Raw genomic sequence first — 20,672 nt, 5'->3', positions numbered from 1 at the left:
GGGGAAATTTCATCATGTTCCTATTGGGAATATGACAGACCTTTTTTTACTATAGGAAGTGACAGGGAAGTTAATTTCCCTTCACTTCTGGTGTAAAAAATGCCTCTCCCAAGCTTAAAATGGCCGCAGGGAGACAAAAATATGGCAACATTGTCGCCGATAGCTTCCTTTAGGGCATTTGAGGTAATTATTTTTTTTAATTTTTTTGAGCCCTGTAGGATCCTGAGCATTACAGAAATAGCCCTGGTAACCACATATGGCCTGGAGGCCACACTTCTCACATGCCTGGTGTAAAGAATACTGAGCTAGGTAGACCAGTGGTTGAACTGTTTATTTTACTTTGCAGGAGATGAGACTGTTGACAATGCAGCAGGAGGAGATGTGCTTATTGACTGACAACAATGAGAAAGTTGATTCTCCTACACTGGAAGCAGAAATTGACATGCTCGGCTATCAAGTGAATGTCTCATATGAGGCTCTTAAGAGCCACTTTGAGAATATGAAGGTAAAGAATTTGCTTATCTTATGGGAACCAGAGTTTCAGCACTTAAGGTATTTTCAGTATTTGGAGTTAAGTGTCTGCACTTGCAGTTTAGTCCTTGTTTGGTATTCGTTTTCTTTGCATGTATGTGGAAGGGAGGGGAAGAGTTAGGCTCACATTCATCCAGTTAACAGGTCAGTCTTGCCTCTGGGCTAATGGCAGCCAGTGAGTCCCATGTCAGTGGGTTGATGAATCCAATTTTTATCCTGATCTGTACTGCAGTTATTGGAAGTCCTGGGGCTCCTTTTAATTTCAGATTAAAACCTGGAGTGAATTAACTGACATGAAAGCCACCAGCCACCACTGCTCTGGACCTAGCTGACTTGTTTACATAGCGTCTGGGAACATCTGTGGGACCCATACCATCTCTGCCAAATTCTGGTTAGGATTGTCATGTGTCCTTGATTATAAGGGATTTTCCCTATCTGAAGTTTGGAAGCTTTTCCTTTTATATAGATCAGTGGTTCTCAAATGGTGGAGAAAGAGCCCTGAGGGTGTGTGAAGTTGCTCAAGGGGGGCACAAAATTTGGAGGCACTGATCTCTCCTCCTCCACTACTTCCCAAACTTTTTCTGTCTTGGAGGGGAAGAGAAAGACAACGGGGATGCTTGGTGCAGCTGCCTCTGCCTGAGGGATGCGGAAAAGGAGGAGGAGGTGTGGGGATGCTCACTGGATCATGGCCTCTGACTGGGCCCATCCCAAACCATCACTTTCCCCCACTGTCTCATCACTGGCCTGAGAATGAATGTTTTTGTATAACTGTGTGTGAGAGAGTTGGTGAGTATTGTGTGAGTGAAATAAAAAGTGAATCTGCACTGCAGAAATAATGCAGTTTGACACTGCTTTAACTGCCATGGCTCCATCCTATGAGCGATTTAATCTTCTGTGAGCGATTTAATCTTCTGTGTTAGAGAGCTCTGGTGCTACAAGAAGTTACAAATCCCAGGGTTATAGAGGATACATCCATGGCAGTTAAAGTGGTGTCAAACAGTGCAGATTCAGCCTGCAACATATCTTTGAATACTGGTGCATGTGAGTGTGGCTGCGTGTAAGACAATTTATTTATGTACACTTTACACATGTGTTAAGTATTTAATATATTGAAATAAAACTGTCCTAATTTGAAGAAGGTTATTTCCTTATAAAATGTTAAAATATTAAATATTCATGATTGTGTGAACAAAAATATGCACACTGTGCAAACAATTTTTATTCATATAGCATGTCAATGGGGGAATGACATCTGCATGTAGATATAAAGGGGTTTACGAGGATGAAAAATTAAAAGAGCCACTGATATAGATTGAATCGCTTCTTGGCCTTTTGGCTAAGATCAAGTGTAGTAACACATCCTAGGAATGAAATTTGCTTTATATCTAATTTCTTTATATATATTACCATACTATTATGTATTTTTATTTGCAATTGCATTCTTTGGACTTGATATATATTACTTATTGGTCTATGTTAAATTGTATTCTTAAATATTTTCTAATATAAAAAAAAGATTGAATAAGGTTCCAAAAAGTCCTGGATTTTGGGGCGTGGGCCCTTGATAAAGACAGAAATGGGTGCATCATGACAACATTGTGCAACTTAATGTGCACCTAAATGTGCGTGCAGATTTACTTCTTCATGCACATGAGCATCTGAATGCAAAATGGCATAGCATGCCCATCTCCTTTTCCACAACTTTGAGCTGAATGCAGATGTTCTGTGTTGGGTAAAAATGGACAAAGTGGAATGTAAACATGCAGAAGAAACCAACAGGATTTTAGTCTTTGGTTTTTATTTTACCTGCTTATTTTAAATCTGTGATAGACACAGTAAATGTACCCACATCAGGTGTTCTGTAGTTTGGCCAAACACTCACTCTGAATGCATAACTAGCTATCAGATCTCCCCCACCCCCAATTCAGCCATGATTTTCAGATAATGACTAAGTCTATGATCATTAACTAAAATATCTTTATTTCAAATAATGATTGCATTTTCTTGTTAAAGAAACAAAAAAGGTTCATTTCAGTAGAGGTTTGGGTTTCATCTGTCCCCTTGGCAGAGACATGTCAGCAGAAGAAGCTTTTTGAGATATGACAATCCATAGAAAGAAAGAAAAAAAACTTTCCCTAAAAAGAATTGTATTAAAGATATGTCTTTTTTTTCATAGACATTTTTGTTGTTTCCTTACCCATTTTTCTTCCTAGATGCTTCCGGTTAGTCTTGGCACTGATTCACTTGCACCTGACGCATTCTTGTCAGAGCAAGAAGTCAAACTGCATTTCGAAGATACTTACAAGAAGCTTGAAGCTGCTGTTTTAAAAGCTATGCAACTCCTTGGCCATGAAACAGGACCTGAGGGACCAATGTCTAAGTATGAGGTGAGTTAATCCAACTAAGGTTAGTGTCACCCAATGTGGTAACTCATGGTGTCACCTTCCACATTGACCTCCTCCCATTTAACATGATACAGAATCTTTAGTAATGCTTTTTTGCACTAATGTTACTCGTAAATCGCAATTCCCATATACCACTGATTGTAATGGTGATAGATGTAACATAAACAACTAGAAAAATGAAAAAAAGTCTGCAAATTACAATAGCATATGCACAACCTAACTGTGTTTACGTATATATAGTGAAGATTTCCTTAAAATGTGATGTTTTTAAAAGAAAAATTTAAAAAGAATAAAAAATTTAAATTGAATTTTTTAAATTTTTTTTTAAAAATTAAAAATTGAAATTTTAATTTAAAATTTTTTTGGGAGCATCTCCTTTCTCCTCCCATGGAGCTTCACCTCACTCCCACCATCTCTTAAAGCATTTTAAAGGGAAGCAGATTGATGCCACAGCTGCATACATATTCCCCCGCACCCCCCTAATGACACCACTGCTGTGCAGTACATGTTATAAGAGGGAGTACCTCATGGCCATTAAAGATAGACAGAAAACAAAGGAGGGTTCTAAGAATGCTAAAAAATAAACAGTACACTACATTTTAATTATGCTACTAGTATTTAGACTTAAGTCCCTTCACTTGCAGGTTAGTCATTATTTGGCTTACCTGTCTTTGCATAGCAATAGCAGCTTCATTTATATACCACTTCATACTACCTAAGCGGTTTACAGCCGGTTTACAACTGTAAGCTAATTGCCCCCAACAAGCTGGGTACTCATTTTAGCAACCTCAGAAGTATACAAGGCTGAGCCCTGGCTGGTACTGAACTCATAGCTATTTTTGTGGTCATTGCATATGCTCAGTGAAGATGCTCAGTGGCCACCTTGCAGTTGTATTCACATTTACTTAGTAGTAAACTGATTACAGTCCAGAGGGGCTTATTCCCTATAGACTGGTATTCCTATTTAACTGAATTGCACTATGGTTCTGGCTGGTGTACCATATATATTCAACTATAAGTCAACCTCATGTATAAGATGAGGGCAGGTTTAGGGGCCAAAATTATGGAATTTGATATTACTCATGGATAAGTCAAGGGTAAAACTAAGGGGCATGTAAGAAAGAATCTAATAGATGAAGCAAAGGAAAAAGTGCCAAAGAACTTACAAAATTCCAGCAGGCATAATTGTTTGTCCTCCCATTAAATGCTGGATGGATGAGAGAATAGAGGAGTGTCAGGACAGGACAGATCACACACTTGTTTTTCAGCAGGGGATGGTTTCCCTTTTTAAAAAAATAAAAGTTAAAGTACAGTACTTATATTAACCCATGGATAAGCTGACTCAGATTTTTTGACTAAAATTTCTATACTTATACATGAATATATACAATATTTTCTGCCCACTGTAAACACCTATTTTGTTATTAATCATTTTATGTTATTCTGATACAGTTTACAGCTAATACAAACAAAGAAACTTAAACTGAATACACGAACACTGGTTGCACAGTGGATCTTTTGATATATTCCATGAGTGATCTCCTGTGATCTATGCACTCTCTGACATACACACATTTCTGTTTTTGAGTCTGAAGGTGTGCTCCACAAGTACAGTTATAGTGCAAATGGAAAGAAGTGTCCCTTGTGATGTTAACAATCATAATGCAAAGGAGTTATACCTCTGTTCAGTGTGGCCATGCTGGCTGAGATTTTCTCGGAATTGAAGTTGAAGAAAGTATATTTTCTAAGCTCTGCTTTTGCAGTTGGAAAAAAGGAATTAATTTGAATCTGACTGATTGCTAGTTAGGAGTGGGCTGCTTGTCCCCAGCAATGGGTTCAAATGAGTGCCTTCAAATTCTCTTCCATCCTTAAGTGTCCAGTAGCACATGCTTTGCTTTGTAGTACTCACAGTGTGGAAAGGACCCTTTTACCTTCCAGGCATTCATCTATTTTTAGGCAGGTTTTGTATTTTGATTACTATTCCATAATTTTATGCCACTTTCTTTCAGGAAGCTTTTAGCATCTTGGATACCAGCATCCTTGGTGAGTTTTTGAAAGCAGCGGAACAATTGAAAGACATTTCATCTGCTCATGAAAAGGCAGTGGTGGAGGAAAAGAGCAAAGATGTTCGTGAGAGATGGGAGGTGAGAAAATGTACCTGGGAGGCAGAGAGCTGTTTTAATCAGATAGAAACCACTTGAGTACTTTCCCATTACATATGATTTTTGGAGGCATTTTTGATAGCATCTGTGTGGCATGGTGCCTAGACTTATTGCCTTGAATTTGGGAGACCTGGGTTCAAGTTCTGGCTCAGTCCTGAAGCTCCACCAGGCGGCCATGGGGAAATTGGTACAGCCTTGTTCACCAGGGCCTCCCCTGCATGAGTAAACACATGGTGGGAGCATGAATCTCACCCCATGACATTGGTGCAGTACGCAGAACATTTGTATAGGTTGATCCATATGCTGTATCATTGCATCGTCTTCCAGCACAACTGGTTTCCTCCTGACACAGAGAGTTTATGCATGTACAGATGTATATCTACAGGCATTTCTTGCTCACCTTCCATTAGAATCATAGAGTTGGAAGAGACCACAAGGGCCATCCAGTCCAACTCCCTGCCATGCAGGAACTATCAATCAAAGCATCACTGACAGATGGCCATCCAGCTTCTGTTTAAAGACTTCCAAGAAGGGAGACTCCATCACTCCCCATGGAAGATGTTGAAGAGTGGGATCAGGATGCAAATATGTAGCTACAGGAGGTGGTGGCAGATTGAGGGCTTTTTTAAATGGAAAGGCCAGATATATATGTAGTAATTTCAAGGAACACCTTTGTACTCTCAGTCCTATCTACCTGGCAAGGGTGTTATGAAGCTAAAATTCTCTTCTAAACTCCTTGTATCAAGGATGGTGGACACATGAAAAAAGTCCTTCCCCCCCCCCCCCAATAGCTCTCATGTTATATCTTTATTAATTACCAGCATTCTTTGATATACATTCTGTATTCTGCAGGCAGTTCGCAGAGAAATCATATTCTATATTCAATTAAAAATGGAAATTGAAAGAGGAAAATTGAATAAAATGTTTTCCAAGCTGAATAAACAGATAAATAAAGAGAAGAAACTGCTCAGTGCTGGGAAAACCAAAGGACTTCTTGAAGAACATGAGGTATTTTTCCATATAGATATTTTGTTTAGGCGAGGAATACTCAGTTACGTCCTCTGAAATACAGCCTACAGCACCTAGTATTTATTGGCAGTCTTTCATTCAGGTAGTTCATCTGGTCCTGGAGACTTATGATTAACTTTCAAAATGAGACAAGATCTGGTGCCTTTAGAGTATACTGCATCAAACAAGTGGACTGGAAGTCTTGGTTTAACTATTTATTTTGGAAATCTATGAAATGTTTTAGAGTAATGATCATAGGATCATAGAGGTGGAAGAGACCACAAGGGCCATCCTGTCCAACACCCTGCCATGCAGGAACCCTCCATGAAAGCATCCCCGACAGATGGTCATCCAGCCTTTGTTTAAAGACCTCCAAGGAAGGAGACTCCATCACACTCCAAGGGAGTGTGTTCCGCTATCAAACAGCTCTTACTATCAGGAGGTTCTTCCTAATGTTGAGGTGGAATCTCTTTTCCTGTAGCTTGCATCCATGGTCCGGGGCCTGTTCTCTGGAGCAGCAGAAAACAAGCTCAATATGACACCCCTTCAAGTATTTAAACAGAGCTATCATATCACCTCTTAACCTTCTCTTCTCCAGGATAAACATCCCCAGCTCCCTAAGTCATTCCTCATAGGACATGGTTTCCAGATCCTTCACCATTTTAGTCGCCCTCCTTTGGACACACTCCAGTTTCTCAATGTCCTTTTTGAATTGTGATGCCCAGAACTGGACACAATATTCCAGGTGGGGCCTTACCAAAGCACAATACAGTGGCACTATTATTTCTCTTGATCTAGACACTATACTTTTATTGATGCAGCCCAGCTTTCTAGTCTGTTCAGGTCCTTTTGAATTTTGATCCTGTCCTCTGGGGTATTAGCTATACCTCTTAATTTGGTGTAATCTGCAAATTTGATAAGTGTGCCCCCAATTCTTTCATCCAAGTCATTGATAAAGATGTTGAACAGCACTGGGCCCAGGACAGAACCCTGTGGGACCCCACTGGTCACTTCTCTCCAGGATGAAAAGGAGCCATTGTTGAGCACCCTTTGGGTTTGGCTGGTCAACCAATTACAGATCCATGTAACAGTTACTTTGTCTAGCCCACATTTTACAAGCTTGTTTGCAAGAATGTCATGGGAAACCTTGTCATAGGCTTTACTGAAATCAAGATATACTATATCCACAGCATTCCCTTCATCTACCAAGCTGGTAATTTTTTCAAAGAAAGAGATAAGATTTGTCTGGCATGACTTGTTTCTTTGAAACACATGTTGACTTTTTGTGATTATGGCATTGCCTTCTAGATGTTCACAGACTCTCTGTTTAATGATCTGCTCTAGAATATTTCTTGGTATTGATGTCAGATTAACTAGACAATAATTGTTGGGATCCTCTTTTTTCCCCTTTTTGAAGATGGGGAACAACATTTGCCCTCCTCCAGTCTGCTGGGACTTCTCCTGTTCTCCAGGAGTTCTCAAAGATTATTGCCAATGACTCCAATGTTACATTTGCCTTTTCTTTTAATACTCTTGTATGTAGTTCATCTGGTCCTGGAGACTTATGTAGAATCTGTCAACAAAAAATGTCATGTATCCAACACAAGTGTTTTTGTATTTCTTTGTCCATTTAGGACATGTTTTCTCAGCAAGGTAGAATGGGCAAGCTAAATGCTTGCTTACAAGCCATGAAAACAATGAGTAAGAAAATGGCCATGGAAGAAAATGAGACTGAAACAAAAATGCTGGTTGCAGAATATGAGCAGAAGAAAGAAGACCTTCAAAGACGTGCATCAGCTGTTTACAATGCACTGGTGTCTAGGGCTTGTGAAGACCGTTCATCTAAGAGAGGGTGGGTATTTTCAGTAGCCAGCATGGAACTGCTTCATGGGGGCTTTCTAGATAGCTGTGGCTAGTGCAAAATGCATTGATAATGCTCGGGATCCTCTAAAGATGAGTTAGGTTCAGCTTAACAACCAAACTGAGGATACATCCAGACTGATTAAAAAGACCAGACTGTTCCAGATTCTGTTCTTATTCTTTCTGATTTTAATTTGGAGATCCATACATATTTTGATTATTGCAGAATATTTTCTGTCAGCAGCTGGTACACCTTTTTATACCAGCTCCCCAGATTAGTGTATTCTAATGTGGTATTAAAATGGAAAGAACAGGAACAAAATTGGGGGCTTTTTAGTCAGTCTGAATACACCCTGAGAGATATAGAAACTATTTCAACTGTAAGTCTAATTTTAATTTCACAAATGTTCTCATGACTACATTTCAGTGGTGGGCCAGGTCAGTCAAAGAAGTAGGACCAAATATACTGTATATTTTAGCTTCTAAAACTTTCAGAATTGGAAAAGCCCCATTCAGAAGTTGAGAAACCACCAAAGGAGAGAGTTGAGAAACCACTAAAGGAGAGTGTCTTGAGGAAGGGAACCATCTAGCAAACATTGATGGGGTGGGTTAGGACAGGGTGGTGAGATTTAGCCCCAGGTCCTGAGGTTTCTGACCCCTGACATGGAGTGCATGCCTGAACAGGTCTAGTATATGCAAGAGCTAAGAGTAATTCACTATGATTAGTAGTGGTGCCATGTGATCATGAAGGTAGTGGGGCTATGTGGTACAGTCCCACTCAGATTTATGAACACATGAATAGATACTGTATAATGTTGGATAGGAGAACCATGGCTGTGCCAGACAAATGTTGGGACATACACATGCATATGATTCTCATACATTGCATATGCCCTTTTTGAATATTATGAGGGTTAGTATTCCCTTCTTCCCTCTGCATAACACAGAGCCTGTCCTTGTGGGACTTACTGAATATTTTCTGAAACCCCCAGCACAACCATTCGCTGTTTTGTGGAGAGCAGCAAGGATTGCAGAAGCTTCTTCCCCCAGCCAGATGTGAAATGATGATATCAGTGTGCTGAATTTTGCTATGGTCCTCCAGAAGTTTCAGTGCTGCTGTAATCATTTTGCACCCAGCTATGAGAACATAACCGGATGCTTCTGTGATAATGTCTACTTCCCACAAAGCATGAAATGGGCCTGTGGAGGGCTTCAGAGGCTGTTCTGTAGGTTATGTGGTGGTTATATATGGCTCAGCCTAGCATAAGGCCTGCTACACTACACTGAGGATTGCAGCCGCTGGTTTGGCTTCAGTAGTTCTTTTTCAGAGCTTGGAACAATTACTTTTTTGGACTACAGTGCCCACAATCTGCCAGACAGCATGGAAAGTAGGTATGTTAGCTTGGAGGATTTGAGAGTTTATAGTCTGAGAGGAGGAATGTGAGATTATGGTCTGTGATATGTGGTTCCCAACGCACATAATAGTCAATGTGCATGCAGGTATGTGTGTGTAGACCTATTCAGTAAAGGACTGCACTACATATGTAGACTTGGGAGAGGACAGAGGAAGAACCTGTATTCAGGCATGACATTGGGTGGGCTATGCAATCAAACCTGCTCGGTACTCTTATATTACGATACCTGGATGTATGAATACTTGAAGAATGCTTTTGAGAAGCAAATACAAAACAGAAGAAACAACTGAGAAACACTGAAATCAAGAGTTGAGGACTGGAAACAGGAAGTAATTATTAGTCCTTCCATCTGTATTGGACCAGCTCTCTGATAAGATGTTTCCAGAGCCTGTTGGTGCTACTGGATCTCTAAGTGGCTTTTGACACAATAGGTCATAACATCCTCTTGGATTGCCTGAGAAGGTTAGGAATTGGAGGCACTGCACTGGTCCTGTTCCATCCTCTCGGGTAGATTCCAGAGGGTGATGTTCGGGGACAGTTGCTCTACAAATAAGAGCTTAATTATAGCATCCCTCAAGGTGCCATCCTATCCCCAGTGCTATTCAACATATATATGAAGCTGCTGGGAGAGATCATCCGGAGGCATGGGGCGGGGTGTTATCAGTATGCTGATGACACCCAGATATATTTCTCCATTTCTCAGTCTTCAGCTCTGACTTCAAATGGCGTCTCTCCTCTCAATGATTGTCTTAAAGCAGTAATGGACTGGATGAGGAAAAACAGATTAAAACTGAATCCAGAAAAAACGGAGGTACTTACAGTAGCAGCCCCGAACCCAGGTTTTGGGATACAACCTCTAGTCCTATATGGGGTCACACTCTCCTCAAAGGACTGTGTTCATAGTCTGGGGGTGCTCCTAGATCCGTCACTCCAGATGACAAGACGGTCAGGAGTGCCTGTTATCAGCTTCGGCTGATACGCCAGCTGTGCCCTTTCCTGGAAGTTAAGGACCTTGAAACTGTAGGGCACGCGCTGGTAACCTCTCGTCTCAATTTCTGTAATGCACTCTGCATGGGGCTACCCTTGTGCTTGATTTGGAAACTTCAGGTAGTGCAGAACGTGGTAGCCAGGTTGGTCTCAGGAAGAGACCACATCACACCAATTTTAAGATTGCTTCACTGGCTGCCCATCCGTTTCTGGGCCCAGTACAAGGTGTTGGTTATAACCTTTAAAGCCCTAAATGGCTTGGGTCCATGCTATCTTCGGGACCGCCTCCTCCTGTATAATCCACCACTCGCACTCAGGTCCTCTGGGGGGAACTTGCTACAACCTATAAAACTAGATTGTCTGCAAGCTCCCAGAGGACCTTTTCGGCAACTGCTCCCAGATTGTGGAATGGCCTGGTGGAAAAGATCTGTCACATTATCACCTTAAATAGCTTTTAAAAAATTGTTAAGATGGATCTCTTCCGGCAGGCCTTCCCTGAATAGATACACGGCCACCAAAAAGCCTAGTTTGTTTACCCCGATTTTTGTTATAGCCATGGTTTATTTGTTTTGTTTATCATTTTAAGCTATGTTTTAAACTGTAAGCTGTTTAATTCTATTTCATGGGGTGGGATTGTGGGATATGGAAATTTAATCTTGTAAGGCTCCCCAGTTGTGTTGCACAGAGGAGCAGGATATTATTGTTGTTGTTGTTGTTGTTGGGAAAATGTATACTTCCAGTACTCCTTGTTAGCATGGTCATTGGAAGTATTCTGGGAACTGTAGTGTCATGAAGCATCTCTTCTAATCCCTTACTGTTTCTTACCTACAGGGGAAATGGGAAAATATGTTGTGCCTTTTTTCCCCACAGGGTAAAAAACAGCTGTTGAGATGTATATATGCAGTAGGTATTATTAAGCAGATGTGGCAAGCAATGCAAGGGTAATTCAGTCTTAGAATCATAGAGTTGAAAGAGACCATAAGAGCCATCCAATCCAAACCTCTGCCGTGCAGCCTTCTGATCCTCCTCTTTGAATTTCAGCATCTCTAAGCTGTTTTACTTGAACAAAAAAAACCTGTTGAACAGAAAAATCAGGGAAAATCATCATGTGCAATTTGTCACTGAAAGTAAAACATATGGCACAGTGGTTTGAGTGTTGGACTAGGATTTTTGGAGACCAGGATTCAAATCCCCACTCAGCTCCTGAAAGCCACTGGGTGACTTTGGGCAAGTCACACTCTCTCAGCCCAAGAGGAGGGTAATGATAAACTTCCTCTGTAAACCATTGGGTTTACTATGAAAACCCAATGGTAGGGTCATCATTATGTTGGAGTTGACTTGAAGCCATGTGACAACAACAAAAGAACAAAACAAGTGCTGAATTTTAATTTGTGGCAGAGAAAAATATGCCTTGGCTATATAGAGATGAGAAAACTTTGCATGACATTCTTAGTGGCCATATGCATGGACCTTAAAAAGGCAAATACACTTTTGCCTAGTTGCCATTTTTATTTTTTGTATTCCACTAATCAATTTATTTTTAAAATCCAGAGGTTTAGCACTTGCTTCTGCCAATGGAGAGAGGGCATCTTCTCAACATCCCTGTGATGGGCTTTCAACTGAAAAGGTAAGATGTTTGAATGCATTCATGGGGCTTTCTCCATTGTGGCATTTTGCAAGGGCTGGCCAAAGATACTTTGCTGCCTGAGACAAACAGGAATTGTTGTTGTTGTTTTATATATTCCATCTTTCCCCCAATAATGGGAGTCAAAGTGGCTAATATTTAAAAACAGTACAAATGTGAAACTATACAAGGTCATTAATTAAAGGGTAAATGTAAGAGTTATTTAAAAAACAGTTAAACAATTTATGAAGTTAATATATTAAACATTAAAAACATTAAAATTCATTGAAAGACTAGCACCACATAGCATTAAAACCCCACCCCGGCCAGTTTTTAAAAGCCTGTTGGCACAAAAAGGTTTTTGCCTGTTGCCAGATGGAGAGCAGGGATGGGGCCATCCTGGCTTCTCTAGGGAGGGAATTCCAGAGCCTGGGAGAGCAGCCACTGAAAAGGCCATTTCCCTTGTTCCACCAAGTGAGCCTGAAAGAGTGGTGGAACAGAGCAAAGAGCCTCTTCAGACAATCTTAGAGCTCTAATAAAGGGAGATACAATCCTGCAAATAACTTTCCACTTGACACAAAAAAATCAACTGACAAAGCAGATTATTTCCATATTAAAGAAAATTTTTGTACTGCTTTTCAGTTTAAAAATCTAAAAATGGGTTACAATAAAAAATATTATAAAAGTAATAGCTAAATATATCACTTGGATGGGATGCCTGTACAGGCCTAATATATTGGATAACTGCCAGTACACCAGAGGCCCTTTCACACTACACAGCTACAGTACTGTGATTCCACTTTAGATGACATGGCTGCATCCTATGGAATCCTGCAATTTGCAGTTTAGTGAAGAGTGTTTAGAATCCCCAACGAGAACTCAAGTACCCATTCAGTCTTCCGCAACACACATATATGTTTGTTGTTGAGATTTTTCCAATCTTGATAGCTGGTTCATTAAAATAATTTAACTGTGAAATATCTTGCTTTTATTGAGGTCATACTTTGAAATAAAGCCTTTGCGCTCATGGATGAACCCCCCCCCCCCACACACACCAGTGTTGTGAGCTGGTAGGTTTTAATTGAATTGACTGTTTTGCCATTTTAAAATAAATACTATGCATTTTCATTCTTTTGCCCCCCCCCCCCCCCCCCCCCCACCATTTCTGATATAAATTTGGAAGCAGAAGAGAAACTTCATAATGGAGGACATCATCGAAAGAAGTGTGAAAAAGATGGAGACTTGGATTTGGAAGGGTTGAAAGAGAGGTGCTTTTCAGTCTAGGGCCTTATCTGCATGGGCCAAATAAAATGTCCTCTCCCTGTCCTCTTGGCAGGGAGTCTGGGCGATGCATAGCCCAAACCCCACTTCTTATGGGAACAGTTTGAACAATGTCCAGTCCATTCAGCAGAGAACATGTTCTATAACATCCTTAAAACTTTTTTTAAAGTTACCTTTTGCTTTGGATTTTCCAGGATGATTCTGAGACCTCCATTGCAATTGTGAGTGACTGTTTACAACTCATCCCGTTGTGCTGCCTGGAGTAGCTGCGGCAGTGGGTAGTCACTCGCTCTGAGGTCAGAACAAGTGTCCAGCCATGTGATGGATGCTGGGCTCCTCATTTTGACCTCAGAGCGAGCGACTTGTGATGGCTGGCGTCGCAGCACAGTGGGACACATTGTACAAACAGTAGTGGGACACACTGTGTGAACAGCCACTTGATGTCGCAATGGGAGTGTCAGGTAACTGGGATGTTGGGTAGCTCTGGGGCTTATGTGGATGGTCTAGGATGAACATAGACAGCTACAGTGTGGGTGGGGATGGGAGCCAAGGGCAATTTATAACCTTTACCTCTACCATGGTGGGAAACCCAGGCTGATTGTTAGTTCAGTGTCTTTTAGAAATCACTTTTGGAGTTTTGGGCACCAGTTTTGGTGTTTTTCTATCTGCTCTTCTGTTGCTAGAGACCTCTGGGAATGGAGATTGTCCTTATTTTAGCTTTTAAATATCCCCCTTTTTCCATAATTTTTAAAATGAGATACAGAGGTTTGGAGGGGTATTTGGGGTTTAAGTGGCTCACAGACTGCAATGGTGAAAAAATTGGACCTGTTCAGCCATAAAAACCCAGTGACCTTGGGAAAGTCACAGTCTCAGCATCAGAAGAAGACATGGCAAAAACTCTCTGAACAAATCTTGCCAAGAAAACCCCTTGATAGGCTAACCTGAGTTTCAGCATAATTTGGAAATGACTTGAAGGCACATCAACCCCTTCCAGTCCTTTTTGCCTTGTTTTTATCCCTTCAAATCATGTTAGGTACAGGAGAGGTCTTTTCCCAATGAGGAAGTAAACTGGAGGACATCTTCCGAGGGTAGGGTTGGGAACATGATGGAATGTTTTTAGCAATAAACAAAACAAAGTGAAAACAGTTTAAAACATTCTGTGGCTGGGACCCCTCAAGGTCTTCTGGAGGAGATCATTGTCCTTATTTGCTGCATCATCATCATCATCATCATCATCATCATCATCACCCTTTTAAAATATTTTTTAAAAATATTTTTTTCCTCAGCTGTGAAAGAGCAAGACATAAACTGAAACTTCATTTAAGCAGTATCAGAGAGAACATAGCTCCTGCTTTTACTGGTGATATAAAGGACACTTCCTATCTTCAGAATAAGCTACATGAGTTAGAGGTAAATATTTTGAAGCTCATATTTTGGTCATATTCTTAAAAGGGTATCAGATGAACTAGAGCCTATGCACTGACTCAGTTCAGATGTCATGTTAAAACATGGTTTGAAGTCTTAATAATGTATTAAAATGTCATTGCTGTTTTTATATATTAGTCTTTGGATGTGTGTTACATCTTGGAGAAACATGTTGCACAATTGATACTGGTCTGTCATGTTTTAGGCCTTAAAGAGTAAAGGTGAAACTTCATGGAAAGTGTTTGAATCCATGGCCGCCATGCTAGAAAAACGTTCAGGTGAAATGGAGAAGTCTGACACCACTAAACAATCTCAGGAGGAACTGCTGAGAGAATGGAACGAGCTCCAGTTGACTTTAAATAAAAGGTATACTCTGCATATTATAGCTGCAAGAAGGAATGGATTAGTTGGATGGGATGGCCATACAGGCCTAATACATTGGATAACTGCCAGTACACCAGAGGCTCTTTCACACTAAACAGTTATAGTGCTGTGATTTCACTTTAGATGACATAGCTGCATCGTATGGAATCCTTCAATTTGCAGTTTAGTGAGGAGTATTTAGAATCCCCAAAGAGAGAACTCAAGCACTCCTCCAGTCTTCCCCAACACACATATATTTTTGTTGTTGAGATTTTTCCAATCTAGATAGCTGGTTCATTACAACTCTATAAATCTAACCTCTATAGTTAATGTATTTGCCACTATTTTTTTATTCTTCATTGAGCTGAGAAAAATGCAGCCCTTCTTCAATTGGTAAGACTTATGTTTGGGTCAAGCTTATAACTCAAATCGAGGTTTCTAGGTGAGGTTTATTATTACCATTACAAACATGTGGGTAGAATTCAGAGACATAGCCATGTTAGTATGGAATATAAGGATGCAAACGGATCTTGTCGCACCTTTGAGACTAACTGTGGCCCTAAATAGGCTAAATGAAGCAGATTCTGGCCACTTTGGAGGCATGGTGTTCAAGCGACGCACATCTTCAAAGCTATACTATACTAGCTAACAAGAATAACATGAAACTAAACTATCCCCAATATCTCCAATTCCTTCCTCCCCTTAAAACTGTACTTATTAATAAACATATAATCATGTTAAACTCAAATTAATACATTTAGCACAATCCAAAATTGACTTCCCAGCTCCATGAATATTAATACTCCATATTTCAAGTTTCTCAGTAATACAAACTCATTTTTATTTAATTTCTGACCTAAAAATTTAAACCAAATTGCTTCAGATCTCCAAATCCACAACTAAAATCTTTCCTTCTTTCTTGCTCATATAAATAAAAAAAGATACCCAAACCCTTCAATAATTGTCCAAAGGTTTTTCTTTAATTAATATTGCTAGTTTGTCCATTTTGTCCAATTCGAACACTTTAACAATCCAGTATTCTTCTGTAGGAAGAGAGTCTGTTTTCCAACTCTGGGCATACAATGATCTTGCTGCAATGATCATAGAATACACCACTTCATAGTTTATGTCGTTAAATTTCTCTTTTGATATACCAACAAAAACAACTCTGCATGCATCTGACAAAGGGTTAAATAGATTCCTACTGCATTTTGGAAATCAATTCTAAAAGGTCCCTTGTTCCCACTATGAAAGTTCCCCCCCTTACCCCAGTATAATTGCTTTTTTTTTTTTTGCTCCGATTTTCATCGCCACTGTTAGCGCAGCTTCAAAATCCCCCATCAATCATCTGTGACGTAAGCGGCAGCCTGGCTTGGAAATTTGGGGGGGGGGGGGGGGGAAGCTGAGAGAGTGTGATCTGAGGCTGAGAGTGTGAATGGGGCTTGGGATTGGAGGAGAAGGATGAGGCCAGGCAGAAAGAAAAGAGCAGGGGAAGGAGGCTTGAGATTGGAAGAGAAGGCTGGAGCCAGGCAGGGAGGAAAGAGCAGGGGAACGAGGCAGGAGGAGAAAGAGGAGGACAAAATGCTTTTTTTAAAAAATAAAATTGTTTGGATTTTCAATTGATTGATTTTGCAATTACTTGTCTTTGCAAGTAGTTGCTAAATCAAACAATCAAATACTTGATCATTTTATTAAAAAAAACCACAAGTACAAAGGCAGCACCGAGAGGAGAGGAAAATGGTGGATCTGCCAAAAACTGAGGAGGGATGGTAAACACCCCTCTGCCATAGTTCCTCCCCTCCAGAATGAATCAATTTTGACTTGTTGTTCCCACTTAAGGAACTTGCTTCAGAATCTATTCTTCTCAAAAAACCCTCTTTCAAAATACTCTCTGCAAAACACCGTTTTTTTTGCCTTTGCTTCGCTTCATCTTGACAGGATTAGATCAGATTATGGCAGGAACTGGTTTCAAATGGGAATGAGGGTCATTTCATAGTGGGAACAAGCCCAAAGTAGATCAAGTTTTCAAAAGCTTATGATACAACCTCTTTCATACAGTCTCAAAGGTGCTACAAGATCCATTTGCATTACAAACATATATGTGTCTGCTCCAGAGGTGGGGAACCTCACACTCTAGGACTGAATGTGGCCCTAGGTCTGGCCATCTGGGCTTTTCCCAAATGGTTCTAACCATACAACATCAGCATTGGTTGGCTTTCGAATTTCTGTATGAGGCTTTCCTTTCATACTAGGAGGTTGAAATGCCTTTGCGAAGGCCTTGTGATTAACAGTAAGAGCTTTGGGTGAACTGTACTGGTATTTTTGTTGCTGCCTTTTTGCCTGTGGCTCAACTCACCTCTAGAATGGCGTCTGTGAGAAATACTAAAGTTGAATTTGGCCCTTGGGCTGAAAGACGTTTCTCATCTGTGGTCTACTCAGAAGTAAAATCTCACTGTTTTCAGCAAGGATTTCTCTGATATGTAAACTTAGAATTTTACCCTAAAGGATAAAAGTCATTACTAACCAACTAACTAACTAAAAAAGTAACTACCAACTAACCCTAGACTATTTTTTTAAAGTTAGGATGAATAATCAACAATCAGAACATTGTCAGATGACATTCATACAATTTAGGATTCCTCCTTCAAAGGAGATACAGAGGTTATCCAGGCAAAATGTTGTTGTTATTATGTGACTTCCAGTTGTTTCCAACCTATGGCAACCCTAGATAAGATTGGTAAAATTTGTTCAGAGGAGGTTTGCCCTTGCCTTCCCCTGAGGCTGAGAGCATGTGACTTGTCCAAGGTCACCGAGTCAGTTTCATGAGTGAGTCGGGAATCAAACTGTGGTGTCTAGAGTCATAGTTCAACACCCAAACCACTATGCTAAACAGTAATTAACACAGGCTAAAACAAGCATCAAATCAAAAGACTCTTGGGATTTTTCAGTGTTAACATATGGACTGTGTGACCTTCCCCTGCACTTGGATGTAGCTATAGGAAATAGGAATATGTAATAGCTAGTTCTTCTTTCTGCCAGACACTCGCCGTGTCTATTCAGGAACGTTCTTTCTCTGTGTATGCACCAGCTGTCTTATCTTTGATGGAAGAGAGATTTTAAGGGGATAAGGTTTGGGTTTCTTTGATTACATCCACTAGAGCTCAAAATTCTGCTAAGCTTCCCTTCCACTGGTCTTAGAGTCAATGAATCATTTAAATTACCTCTATGTATGTGCTTATTTAATTTATACCTCACATTTATTCTGAGATGGGATGGGAGACAGCTATATTTTTCAATTCCTGTTACTGCAGTCATAAGGGCTAGAAACTCAAGAGACATGTGGAAAGCTGAGATTTTCAGAATGTAGAATTCTATACCTCGTACTAAGTTCCATGCTTACGCAGTTGCTTCATAGAATTATCTAACACGGGCAACCCAAGGCATTTATCCATTGTGTTGTGTGTGTGGCCATTTCCTTGATTAGTCTCTTTTTGATGTTTCTTTTGCTGTCTTTTAGGATGGAACCTATAAAGGCTATTTTGACGCTTGTTTTGCCAATAGAAAATGAGTGGGTTCAGTTGTGCAACTTAGAAGAGCAGCTTCGCAAAAGGGACATACCACAGTGCGTGCTGCAGAATATGGAACTTCCACGTAAAAAAGTGAAGGTTGGTACCTCTTACGTTTCTTGTAGCAAGGAATCTCAGTGTGCCTTATATGAGGCTTCCAGAAACCTTCCATTTAGGCTTTTAAACATTAATTCAGAAGCTGGCACTTTCAGGACAGTCACAAAGCCCTATGTGGAGAGCACTGGGGACAGATCTATCTAGTCTCCTGTTGGCCTGTGTTCATAAATCCCAGCTGTGGCTGCTTTGGTGAAAAATGCACCAGAGAGGAAGAATGCTTTTAACCTTACACTTCCTTATGCATTCTTCTAGGTGCTTTGTCCCCAGGTAGAACCAGAGCTTGGAAAACTTACTTTTTTGGACTATTACTCTGAGAGTCCCTTAGCTAGTATGGCCCCTTGAGATTCTGGAAGTTGTAGCCAAAAAGAAGAATGTTTTTTTTTTTTTTTGTGGGTTTTTCAGGCTATGCGGACATGTTCTAGAAGATTTTCTTCCTGACTTTTCGCCAGCATCTGTGGCTGGCATCTTCAGAGAATTCATTCTCTTAAGATGCCAGCCACAGATGCTGGCAAAACGTCAGGAAGAAAATGTTCTAGCACATGGCCGCATAGCCCGAAAAACCCACAAAAAACCATGGATGCCGGCCATGAAAGCCTTTGACTTCACAAAAAAGAAGAATCTTTGCTAAGCTTTGGTTAGGGCTATACAACTTGTTAGAAAACCTTGGCCACTGCTTCTCATTTAGGAGGAAGTATTCCCTGTTCAGCCATGGAAACCCACTGGGTGACCTTGGACAAGTCATGCTCTCTCAGCCTCAGAAGATGGCAATTCAGCTGAGGGTAGTGGTTGTAATGAACTTTGCTCCTCTGTCTGCTGGGAACTCAGCCCCTGTGCTGGCTGCAGCTTCTCCTCCTGGATCTGCTGGCCTTGCTGCAGCCCTGACATGTCTCCTGAGGTCTCAGTCTCTTCATCAGAGCCTTCAGAATCAGAGGGCATGCCAGGATCCTGGAGGCAGGGCATGACAAAAGGTACCTGTCATGATGGACACCTGCCTTTCAACATTTAGACCTAAAGCACATCCTATCCCTGTTGTCCTATCTTATTTCTCAGAAAATTCAGACATCTATAGCAAATTGTATTGGGTGGTGCAGTCAGCAAGAGCAAATCAGGCCCACAGGAGGGAAAGTTGACCCAGCAGACTGGCAAGTGGCAAGTGCAATGATTGGTGAATACAAAATACAACTGGAAGAACTGGATCATAAGACACAGACCATTGGAGCAATCTTGCAAGATCTTGAAACTTTCCTGAGGCATGTCAGAGCACCTGCGAAGGTTTCAGACCCTTTCAGCCATTCTCCTCAACTGACAGAGGCTTGCAAGATGCACAAAGAGGCCAGACTTCTAGATGACAAGTTGACACGAGCCCGTATCCGCTTGGAAGATCCTGAATCGGGGAAAAAAGTGAGCTGCAAAGAGCTTGTTGCAGCTTTGTGTACAAAGGAAATCCCAGCTGTTGGTTCTGCAGAAAAAGAAGAAGTTGTCCAGACTGAGGATGTTCGGGAAGAATTTTCACCGAAGAACAGTGAGCTCTATAAAAGTCTCCAAGACATACGTGATAAGATCCGTATGATAGGGCTGAGGGATCCAACAATTCCTGCTGCTCAACAAAGGTGAGCAAATGATATTTTTTATCCCCACTTTCATATTTTTTCAAGATTGTCAACAATCTGTTGAATTGTCTTTTTGCAGGAGGCATAAAAGCTTTCATAGTTTTTTTTTTTTTTGGTGGACTTCAAAAAGTATTATTCATGAGAGCTTCATTTTATCTTCCCAGAAATGATGGTTACAAAGTGCTGTCATGGTTATTATTACTGTATATATTTGTTAATAAGTCTAGAAATTTTAGTTAAAAAATCAACCCAAAAAAACTGAGTCGACTTATCCATGGGTCAGTGTAAGTACTTTACCTTAGCTCTTATGAAAAAGGG

The 20,672-nt window shown here is 40.6% G+C and overlaps 2 protein-coding genes and 1 pseudogene across 4 annotated transcripts in view; all 3 read left to right on the top strand.

The window, feature by feature from the left end:
- The window catches only part of LOC121927177 (nesprin-2-like), a 78,574-nt gene extending 65,035 nt beyond the window's left edge, over positions 1 to 13,539 (top strand). Inside the window, exons 18-24 of the mRNA XM_042460796.1 lie at positions 347 to 505; positions 2,745 to 2,918; positions 4,946 to 5,080; positions 5,951 to 6,106; positions 7,741 to 7,958; positions 11,920 to 11,995; positions 13,468 to 13,539. Coding sequence (XP_042316730.1) covers positions 347 to 505; positions 2,745 to 2,918; positions 4,946 to 5,080; positions 5,951 to 6,106; positions 7,741 to 7,958; positions 11,920 to 11,995; positions 13,468 to 13,539 — 990 coding nt within the window. The remainder of the gene's footprint in view (positions 1 to 346; positions 506 to 2,744; positions 2,919 to 4,945; positions 5,081 to 5,950; positions 6,107 to 7,740; positions 7,959 to 11,919; positions 11,996 to 13,467) is intronic.
- On the top strand, positions 1,848 to 1,943 carry LOC121920081 (annotated as a pseudogene).
- Positions 13,160 to 20,672, top strand: part of SYNE2 (spectrin repeat containing nuclear envelope protein 2) — a 233,730-nt gene continuing 226,217 nt past the window's right edge. For all 3 annotated transcript variants that reach the window (XM_042454459.1, XM_042454452.1, XM_042454444.1), the window contains exons 1-5: positions 13,160 to 13,260; positions 14,560 to 14,683; positions 14,904 to 15,064; positions 18,579 to 18,726; positions 19,795 to 20,354. In XM_042454459.1, the coding sequence (XP_042310393.1) occupies positions 14,949 to 15,064; positions 18,579 to 18,726; positions 19,795 to 20,354 (824 nt within the window). In that variant the 5' untranslated portion in view covers positions 13,160 to 13,260; positions 14,560 to 14,683; positions 14,904 to 14,948. The remainder of the gene's footprint in view (positions 13,261 to 14,559; positions 14,684 to 14,903; positions 15,065 to 18,578; positions 18,727 to 19,794; positions 20,355 to 20,672) is intronic.

Source organism: Sceloporus undulatus, chromosome 1 (genome assembly GCF_019175285.1).
Source record: "Sceloporus undulatus isolate JIND9_A2432 ecotype Alabama chromosome 1, SceUnd_v1.1, whole genome shotgun sequence".
Lineage (NCBI taxonomy): Eukaryota > Metazoa > Chordata > Lepidosauria > Squamata > Phrynosomatidae > Sceloporus > Sceloporus undulatus.
This window is presented reverse-complemented; position numbering and strand designations above follow the sequence as displayed.